The sequence below is a fragment of the Anoplopoma fimbria genome, chromosome 1 (assembly GCF_027596085.1).
Source record: "Anoplopoma fimbria isolate UVic2021 breed Golden Eagle Sablefish chromosome 1, Afim_UVic_2022, whole genome shotgun sequence".
NCBI classification, from domain to species: domain Eukaryota; kingdom Metazoa; phylum Chordata; class Actinopteri; order Perciformes; family Anoplopomatidae; genus Anoplopoma; species Anoplopoma fimbria.
In genome coordinates this window covers 29,128,873-29,139,454 of record NC_072449.1, presented here as the reverse complement: position 1 = coordinate 29,139,454, position 10,582 = coordinate 29,128,873, and the positions used below count along the sequence as shown (strand labels likewise).

The 10,582-nt window shown below is 39.7% G+C and overlaps 1 protein-coding gene across 2 annotated transcripts; it reads left to right on the top strand.

The window, feature by feature from the left end:
* The first annotated feature begins 1,998 nt into the window (after nucleotides 1-1,998).
* Nucleotides 1,999-7,787, top strand: eif3k (eukaryotic translation initiation factor 3, subunit K). Of its 2 annotated transcripts, none has more exons than XM_054598102.1 (8): nucleotides 1,999-2,180; nucleotides 4,013-4,111; nucleotides 4,961-5,081; nucleotides 5,297-5,371; nucleotides 5,998-6,064; nucleotides 6,224-6,301; nucleotides 6,413-6,538; nucleotides 7,642-7,787. In XM_054598102.1, exons 1-8 carry the CDS (start codon nucleotides 2,119-2,121, stop codon nucleotides 7,671-7,673), a joined length of 660 nt encoding a protein of 219 aa, XP_054454077.1. In that variant the 5' UTR covers nucleotides 1,999-2,118; the 3' UTR covers nucleotides 7,674-7,787. The 2 variants fall into 2 exon arrangements, with proteins under 2 accessions (XP_054454077.1, XP_054454069.1); XM_054598094.1 differs by having other exon boundaries at nucleotides 5,294-5,371.
* Nucleotides 7,788-10,582: the final 2,795 nt, after the last annotated feature.

Sequence of the window (10,582 nt, the reverse complement as noted above, 5' to 3'; positions counted from 1 at the left end):
GTGAAAGGGACTAAGACGCAAGGAAAAAAGGTAGGTGAAAACTAGGAGACTTAGGTTTCACCCTTGAACTGTCTGGGCCCAATTCCAATCCAGCCCCTAAGCCTTCTACCTATCCACTTCCACTCCGTTTGTGCGTCGGCTGTATTAAATGCCATCCGAAATCAATTAGCTGGTAGTGTTCGTGGGTTATAAAACTCTTGTAAAGCGAGTTTACATCAATGCTGACTTAACCAGCGGCCCTTACTGACCAAGTGCAAAGCTGTTTTGTGTTAGTCATGGAACACGCTGCATACTAATGGTTCCGTGCGACTAACCAGTCAAACAATTACTCGTAAACTGCTTGAACTAGGGTATACATTTAATATTGTCCTACAGATATAAACAACTTAAAGGGTACATTGTATTTAGCATTAAATATAACCTTGTCTAGGTAGTTGTATTGATTGTAAAATGTGGTATATTTATTTACAACATATATTTATAATTTTCTAATCAGCAGCTATGACCTGATAATATACTGTATATCTCCAGCTGTGCAATACTAAGAATTAAAGGATTCTGTTAAATTAAATCATTCAACAGTGAAATGCATTTATTTACATGGTACATTTAAACCAATATTCTAGTTTATCTATTATATTCTTGCATTTTTACACACTTTATCATTATCCTATTCGTCAGCATTATTATTTGCACTGTTGTTAACGTATATAATAAAGTATAGATAATTAACATTTATTATTTCGATTTTTCTATATGTATTGCTTTTATGTTGCAGTACAATGCACATAGTTTTTAACATACTTAGTGGGAGCAATTGCTGGAGAGACGGAAGTTCTTGATGCTGTATTTTGAGATGGATATACCCTTCACCTTAAAGAAGGGTGCTTCATTCAGCCGTGAACGTGACAACAAACCAAGTTCACTCCATCGGGAATAGGAGGGTGTCCCGATCTGTTCCAGCTACCCGATCCGTTCTGCACGTGCTCGTATTTATTCCTGCCCGATTTGTACCACGCATGTGTGAACATTTGAAGGACTTCTTCTTCTGAGTTGTTTTACGGCCATCGGCATCCCTAAATCCTGACATGGATCACCACTATCTCCTGAACTAAAATGTAAATGCCAATTTATACATATATATGTGCATATATGTATACATTTATGTATGTTCAATTCAGTTTATTTTGTATAGCCCAGAATCACAAATTACAAATTTGCCTCAGAGGGCTTTACAATCTGTGCACATGCGACATCCTCTGTCCTTCCCTCACATCGTCCTTCCCCTCACACAGGACAAACTCCCCTAAACCTTTTAACAGGGAGAAAAAAGGAAGAAACCTCTGGGAGAACGACAGAGGAGGGATCCTTCTCCAGGATGGACAGTAATGACATAAGGCTTTGAGACAACTTCACACTGAAAAAGAGAACGAATAGCTCAGTTATTATTTTTACAGGATGGTGAGAAACTAATTTTACCACAAGGGGTGTCAACAGTTTTAACCAAAGAAACATCAGCCTGACATGAAGTCACAGAGCCATTAGGAATACTTTCATTACCAAAGCATGCTCCTTAACTGAGACAGGGAAGTTGAAGTGTAAAGTGAAATCATCACAGGTCAATAAACAACCTTCAGGGTTAGTCAGCTGACTCACCAAAAAGTTTCTGTCAAACTATTTTTTTAGAAAAATAAATCATTTTTCAAGAATAAAGTTGTGTCGTCTGCCAGTTGGCTAAATATAATATTTCTATCACGATATAGATACCTTCTAAATGATTTAGCCGGAGTATTTGGAGAACTCATAACATTTACCACAATGAACTGTTCATTCTCCAATAAGATAGAATTACCAGGACATAGATGTCCACTACTTGTTACAGCTCTGTGATCAGTTAATGGTTGTTAAAACATGATACTGTGTTTATTTAAGCTGTATGGTCCTGACAGACAGCGGTCCCTCCGTTCTGCCAGTCCGTGTATCTTCCGGTCCGCACTGTGCGTCGCCCTTTCCGGTCCGACTCTTTTCTCCTTCCGCCCGGTGCCTTTCTCCTACGCGGCCCACGTGCGGAAATAATTCGTTTTTTCAGCTTAAGTTTACAGTAAAAGTTTGGACCAAATGTCGTCGCCATTCGAGCAGGTGCGGGCGAGCGTGGTGAAGCTCCTGCGGGGGATCGACAGGTGTGTACCGGCGTCTACCGAGGCAGGGACCCGGCGGACCGGCTGGCGATAGCTTAGCTTAGCTTAGCCGGCTAATGTTTTAAGCTAATGGTGGTCGCTCATTCACTCGTTTATACGCGTTTTATAAAGCTCATGGGTTGTTAGTGTTGTCTGTCTGAAGGCAACGTGGACACTTTATTATGGGACATGTTATGAACAGTATAACTGGAGGAGCTAACATGTACAGCAGCTAACGTTAGCTAGCTCTGTACATGTTATGAACAGTATAACATGTACAGCAGCTAACGTTAGCTAGCTCTGCGCAAGTCATTAGCAAATGTTTTCCCCCATTAAAACATTTGGGTCAGTGGCGGAAGTACATATAACTCTACTCACCTGGCTTTATTGAATTAAATAAACCGTGGGGATATGTGTTGTGTTTTCTGTTCATAATGAATGAGAATGTAAGCTCCCTATGCTCTCCTGGTACATATTGAATTAACTATGTTTAAAGAACAGTCTTTGAGAAAAGACTTTAAAAACAAACAACTCCAAATAAATCCCCATCTTATGTTGATCTTTGTGGTATAAAAGGAGGTTCATTTAAGTTTTGTATACTCAGGAAAACAGTATGATAGTAAGTATGACATTCGTCATATATATATATATACACACACTTACATAAGTTCTAATGTGTAAAGTTGAGGCCCACAGCCATATTATGTATTCATAGCTAACCCAACTGAACCTCTAGTGAAGCTGAGTAAACCAATGCCTTTGTGTACATGTCACTCCCACTAACACATGCATCCCTGTCCCTTTTTCTTCACTGATAAATAACTGGCAAAGCAACAAATTAGGTCAAACAATGCATCCTTTGGAAAACGCATATTGTATATTCGCTACCAGGCAGCACTCCATACTTACATTTTCACTGTAAGATTTATTTTTTTCTCTTTTTGGTACAGCATAGTATTAATCAGTGTTGCACAGAAACTAAGTACTCAAGTTCTGTACTTAATACAATTTTGTTCACTTTATTAAGTCATAATGAGGAAACAAAATGCAAATGTATCAAAATGAATAGAATTAGCCTTATTGCAGCCAGCTACAACATAAAAATGCATCTTACATGTTACTGCATCAATAGTAATAATAAACTAATCTTATAATATATATTAATATAACAGTAAACGATCTTGGTACTTCAACGACTGGTATAAATCAAAATGACACTGACCCAGTCGGTCTCTCCCTGCCTGCACTTCTTTTTCTGAAGCTAACCTTAGCTCGAACAAGCTAATTCTGGTAATTACTCAACACTACCTTTTTTATTACTTTAATCTTTATTTTGTTTAGTGACAAACTCAAAGAAGAAAGTTGGTTCAGAGTCACTCCTTTTCACAGCTGCTGACAGACGGTACCTGCTCAATATGACTCCTCTCCTAGACGGCACCTGTCGTGAACAGAGGCTTACATGGTTCATCCCTCCAACGACCCTGCCCTTTTAATCAATCAATCAATCAAAGTAATTAAGAGTTCCATAGGATAGCCAAGTGATGAGTCCTGAAATATGATAAAGGACTTTGGAGGAGCATCATGGCGACAAATATTAACTCACAAAATAAAAATGACAAAGAAGATTTGAGCTGCAAAACAAACATTAAATATACTTGTATTTTTACACGAGTTCCAATCACTACCTTGGCAAACATTGAACCAAGTATGCTCAATGTCAAGGAGCTGAAAATGTCCGATGCGCAATAGGTATATCCACGAAACATTAACCCATCAATCAAGTGTGGATTCATCCACACTTGATTGATGGGTAATGCTCTTTTCTCTCCTCACAGGTACAACCCAGAAAACCTGCCAACATTGGAGCGCTACGTGGAGACGCAAGCTAAAGAGAACACCTACGACCTGGAGGCCAACCTGGCTGTCCTGAAGCTGTAAGTCACATCAGTTACATCTTGTTTGTAGTTTTGCGGTGTATGTGTGTTTTAGTCGCTTTGACAGTAAGAGCTGTGTTTAGCTGTGTTGCCAAACTTCACCTCTGTTTTCTGTTGCTGTTGGTTTCCAGTAATTCTTGTTGACAAAAGAAAGGATAAAAAGAAAAAGTATTAAGTTGTTATAACATTTATGATACAATCGTTAGACTCCACTAGAGGTCGGTCTATTACCAAAATATTTCTTTATGCTGTATTCTCTGCAAATTGGAAATGGCTGATTTACAGCAGGATAACTGCGAGCACAACCACAAAAGTGAATGCATCCACGAGCGCTTTGAAAGGAAAACATTGTGTCCTTTTGACTTTTTATCACCACTAAAGTATGATGTATATATTATCAACATGTGGACCTGTTTCTGTAAGCAGTAGTCTGCTGAAATAGTAATGTAACATTTCACCATGGGCCATTTAATGTTTAATGTTTTGTATTTATATATGAGCCATATGAGTGAGAATATGGTTTAATCTAGCGTTGTAAATTTTCTGTTATATCTCTTGCGCCACACTAATGCAGAAAAAAAAATCTGCCAGTCATTATCCTCACTGCATGTTACTCCATGTCTTCACCATTTTAAGTTTTAAGTCAAGCACCTAAGTAAAAATACTGATTCTCCTGGTCAGGGGAGCGGTTGCTATGAAATAATTAGTCGTTAGATAAATCAACTAATCTATACCATAATCGTCAGATTATTAAAGATAATAGTTAGCTTCAGCCTAGTTCCACCTCAAACCAGAAAAACAAAGTCTGTCACACGATCTGGAGATGTAAATAAATCTATTCCTCTGCAGTTACCAGTTCAACCCAGCCTACTTCCAGACTCCGGTGACCTCACAGATCCTGCTGAAGGCCCTGACCAACCTGCCACACACCGACTTCACTCTATGCAAGTGTATGATCGACCAAACACACGTATCCTTTTGGTGCCGTTTCATCTGTCCATTGTCATCAGACTTGTTTAACTTTTGTAGCTCCCATTCACTAATATGTGTAGGCTTTACTGTTTCACTGACAGTCTATACTGTACAACACAGACCAATACGTTGGGCTTTAAAGTCAAAGGGGGGTGGGGGTGGGGGTCCGCTGTCTTTGAGTCAGGGGGCAGTTCCTTGACTACAGTGTCGCAGCAAGAGGAGCGTCCCATAAGACAGATCCTCTACCTGGGGAACCTGCTGGAGACGTGCCACTTCCAGAGCTTCTGGGTACGTCACACACACACAAACAGTGAAATTACACTATAGAGAGGCAGATTAACAATATTAGCTAGATAGACCGCGCACAATTTCATACATTATTTGAAGATTATCAAGAAGCTGTATTGCTTAATTGTTCCAATATATATGAATGAATTTTGTGGGGAAACTTGGCTCCACGCGGCGCTCAACATGGCGACGGCTGACCAGGCATCTAGCAGCTATCCATGTTTGCAGCACCATATTTTACCACTCTTTTTTATAACAAAGTAAATGTCATTAACAAGATTAAATTATTACACAAACCGAACCGTGTCTATGTTCCATATAAGTGTTTTATTAAAAATAAAAAATGTAGAGATGATAAATGGCAGGGATTGTATTTTACTAAAAGCTCACATCATTATTAATCATTTTTAACTGCAGGTTAATGCTCTTTTTTTTATTTTTTACATTTGTACAAATGTAATTGATCAGGCTTTATAGTGTTGACTAATCCATCATCAAACACCTTGCCTGCAACACCTCTGTCCTCCTTGTTGCCTTTTTGTTCTCCTCCTCTTTTCCAAATTTACGAAAGAGTTTTTCCTCTCTGTGTCTTTTTAATCGTGGTTCTTCCTCGTCCTTTCTGACAGACAAGTCTGGAGGAGAACAGAGAGCTCATCGACGGGATTACTGGTTTCGAGGACTCCGTTCGCAAGTGTGAGTGTCGTCCTCTGACTCAGTGGACATTAAGTTCTTACAGTAATTATGTCTGTGAAAGATAACGGGAAACAAACACACACAGACTGAAAAGATCTATATTGTATATCTGTAAACATTATCATCATCTTCTGTTTTATAATGATTTTTCCTCTCCAGTCATCTGCCACGTAGTGGGCATCACCTACCAGACCATTGAGCACCGGTTACTGGCTGAGATGCTGGGAGACCCGCTGGGTAAGAAGTGTAGAGATATACAGACCTGCCAGAGGGATCAATGAACCAAATCTGGAATAAACTGCAAGTAAAAAGCAAAAACCCATCCATCGTCTCCCTCTGTTGGTCCAGACACGCAGGTGAAGGTGTGGATGAATAAGTACGGCTGGACGGAGAACGAGGAAGGACAGATCTTCGTCTTCAACCAGGAGGAGAGCGTCAAGCCCAAGAACATCGTGGAGAAGATCGACTTTGAGAGTGAGTGCTGCCGCCCATTCATGAATAATAATGTAACATACCAAAAATTGGGTCAAATTTGGTGACAAAAACTACAGTAAGTATCAAATGACTTCTGCGGGCTCTTTGGGTGAACTAGTTATACATTTTGTACCAGTGAAAGGCGGGTCCATCTGGGTTCTTTTCTGGGTTTTTAAAATTAAAACACACTCAGCCAGCAGAAAACTATAACGTAGGTTACCAAAGTAACTTATAAGGTTATGAATAATGTGAATGCTAGCACTACCTGAGTCAACTCTAGCCATGCTAAGTTTGAAAAAAAAAAAAGGTGCCAATGTTAGATATGATTTTTTAAAAATGGGTTTGTATGTTCACTCCTGTGTTCTGAAAGTTTAAATTACTGTTTTTTGTTTGTTTTTTTCAAAGTGTATTTAGCCACCTATAGAAAATCCATCAGTTTAAGTGTACGTGTTATTTAGCATATTTCCACTACTTTACCTTGCCTGCCCTCAGATAGCCCTTTCTGGCAGGGAACTAAAGATTTAGGCTATTAGACGCCATTGACAAAAACAGTATTTTTACCTCTCAGAACACAGCAGCTGCTTGTGTACCACTGCCTCCATCGGTTAGTTACTTTTTTCATTGTGTGAGTTACGGATCTGAAATAGTTTACCGTCCATAGCAGTACATTGCGTAGCTTCTGCTTCAGTACTCCTGTCTGCTTCTCCTGGAAAGCTGAAAAGTGATATAAAAACAAAAAAATACTCGACCAGCCCATAAGACTGCACTTAATCAGTTGCACCAGTCGCATGTGGGGTTTTGGGGGGCGTTTTCTGTCTCCTTGTCTCTGATTTGTTAATGTTGCAACTTAATGTTGCAAGTTATTTTGAGTTTGCGCAAAGTTGACGTCACTTCTAGTTCTCCTGCCTCAAGTTTACCGCAGGAAACACTTGTGTTTTTAGGAGCACCTTTACAAGATCCTATACACTTGTGACCTTTACTGTTTATAATGAATGAGTAACATTCTATCAATACACATTTTATCTTTCACATTGAGTGAATGATTTGTTTCTGTGTTAATGAGTGACTGGAAGTTAACGTTTTTCTATTTTTTCTATTCACAGGTGTATCCAGCATCATGGCTACATCTCAGTGATAACAAAACACACACACGCACACACATACACACACATTTGGTAAGACAGATTCAACCAGGTCATTATTTTTCATAATCAATTTCTTTTTCTCAATAAAAGTAATTTATCCCGTACAGTGTCTGAGTTTGGTTCTTCGTGCTGCTCTCTGAACATTCTTGAAACTTTTTAACTTGCCAGAGGACGTTAACTCCTTTCAGTGGATAGTTTGCCAGCTCTTCCCAAAAATGATTAGACTTCCTTGTTAATCCAAATCATAGCAGGGTGCTGGCTGCGCTCTATTATTAAGCAAAACATAAAAACCTGACATGAATCAGGGAGGCCCGGCTAAAAGCTGCTGCTGAGTCATCATGTTAGGTGATTAACTAGTTTTTCTTATTCTCAGAACCTGGCCAGAGATCCTTGAAATAAAAACATTTTATGGTAAGTTTCTTAACCAAAAAGGTTTTGGTAACCTGGTCAGAGGTGGAGGTACTTATACGTTTGGAAAAGTAGTAATACTAGAGGAGGAAGGTTTATTCATACATCCCCTTGTACACAAAGGTCATTACAAGATATGATCAATAATAACAATACATTATAAACAACAAAATTGTGTGTGAGAGTGTGAGAGAGAGAGAGAGCTGTAAAACAGCTCTGAGACCTAAACATCTGCAAACATATATACAGCGGGTAAAATAAGTATTGAACACGTCATCGCTTTTTCTCAGTAAATATATTTCTCATCTCATCTCATTTTCGTCCGCTTATCCGGGGTCGGGTCGCGGGGGAGAGAAAGCATGGACTGAAAACAGCTACAGGTAAATCCCTGCACATCTATGAGACCCATCCAACTGTACTCTGCAAACATCTGCTATATACAGCGGGTAAAATAAGTATTGAACACGTCATCGTTTTTCTCAGTAAATATATTTCTAAAGGTGCTATTGACATGACATTACGTTTTGTGTAATAAAATGGAATGGCTCAGGGAAAAAGTATTGAACACATGAAGAAAGGGAGGTGCAAAAAGTCATGGAAAGCCAAGACACCAGCTGAAATCTATCAGTGATTAGAAAGCAATCCTGCCCCTTGTCAGTGCAAATGAATATCAGCTGGTTCAGTCCCAACTGATGGCCTATAAAAAGGTGTCTCATTACCAAGGTGTCACACAAGAAACATCTCATGATGGGTAAAAGCAAAGAGCTCTCTCAAGACCTTCGCAACCTTATTGTTGCAAACATACTGATGGCATTGGTTATAGAAGGATTTCTAAACTTCTGAATGTTCCAGTGAGCACTGTTGGGGCCATAATCCGGAAGTGGAAAGAACATCATTTCACCATAAACCGGCCACGACCAGGTGCTCCTCGCAAGATTTCTGACAGGAGTGAAAATAATTATCAGAAGAGTTGTCCAAGAGCCAAGGACCACTAGTGGAGAGCTTCAGAAAGACCTGGAATCAGCAGGTACAATTGTTTCAAAGAAAACAATAAGTAATGCATCAACCGCCGTGGCCTGTATGCACGCTCACCACGCAAGACTCCACTGCTGAAGAAAAAGCATGTTGAAGCTCGTTTAAAGTTTGTTGCACAACATTTAGACAAGCCTGTGAAATACTGGGAGAATATAGTCTGGTCAGATGAGACCAACATGGAACTCTTTGGATGCCATAATACACACCATGTTTGGAGGTCAAATGGCACTGCACATCACCCCAAAAACACCAGACCAACAGTGACGTTTGGAGGTGGGAACATCATGGTGTGGGCCAACTGAGATTTCAACGTTGATTTATAGTTGATAACTTGGGAATATTCGCTCTGAATGTCTAATGCCGCGTTCACACCAAAAATGAGGCAAATTTTTCGGTTTTTCAACCATCATTATGTTGTTATTTCGGCGTCCCTTTTTGTACATTTATTGCAATTAAATCACAGTAAAATTGTTTATTTTTCGGTTCATACAGCTGTAGTAAACCAGCCGACGTGTGGCTTGCTGGATTCAGTGAATACGGCTCGATGAAATCCACCGAGCGCCACCGGATGATGTTATGAACCCAGACAAGACGGCCTTTAGTTTCCCGGGATATCTGGGACTGCCAGTATAAAGTATAAAGCAGATATAGTAGTTATTTTTTGCATGGTTGATGGTGGAAATATATAGCTGAGTTGACAACGGTTTCCATGGAGATAAGCCCCTCACCCTCTCCAGCGAGTCTAGCGCGAATGAACACAAATGGACCTGCGAGTAAACTGACGAGAGGACGCGTCGCGAATATTGGCTTCGCTTTTGGTGTGAACACGGCATAAGACCTATTTTCGCTGTCTTTTCAACCAGCTAAATGGGGTTACAACTTTAACGTGTCATTAAACACCAATTTGTTTGAAAATGTGTATGATTTGTTCAGTTGTCGGTTGAAAGAGAGATGATATTGGTTACCTTGAACGTATTTCTCCAAAGTCATATTACACCTGTCTGTGCAATGTGGTCTACACGAAGACGTGATTTGAACCCATTTATTGTTTCCAAAAAAATGGAAAAAATATGGAACTATATGGAATGTGTGCTGCCAACAAGAAGCTTCCAGGACATCGTAATGAGAGCACCGCACAGTTCCTCTGTACATTCATGTAACATAAAAGTGTGAGCTTACTGCTCAGACTAATACTGCTACTACTTTGAAGGTAGCAGCGGTCTGAGGGCTATCCACCGGACTTGCAATGCGAGGTGAACGAGCTGACAAAATGAAGGTGAGGCTTCATGCTAACAGCATTCTTTTTAAGTACTTGAATTACTGGATTCCAGTAACGCAAACCAAAAATGGCAGCATTAGTATAATTTGATGCTGCTCACAATGCAGGCTAGGCGGCTAGCTTGAGGTGTACTGCAACATAGACAACATTAAACATAAGCATGTGTGTAAGTTGATA

Bases quoted from the DNA above. Each gene is read 5' to 3' on its own strand.
- eif3k (XM_054598094.1), top strand. From the start codon at position 2,119: ATGTCGTCGCCATTCGAGCAGGTGCGGGCGAGCGTGGTGAAGCTCCTG. The intron at 4,112-4,960 runs GTAAGTCACATC...ATTCCTCTGCAG, and splicing joins AACCTGGCTGTCCTGAAGCT to TTACCAGTTCAACCCAGCCT. The intron at 5,082-5,293 runs GTATCCTTTTGG...ACTACAGTGTCG, and splicing joins GTATGATCGACCAAACACAC to CAGCAAGAGGAGCGTCCCAT.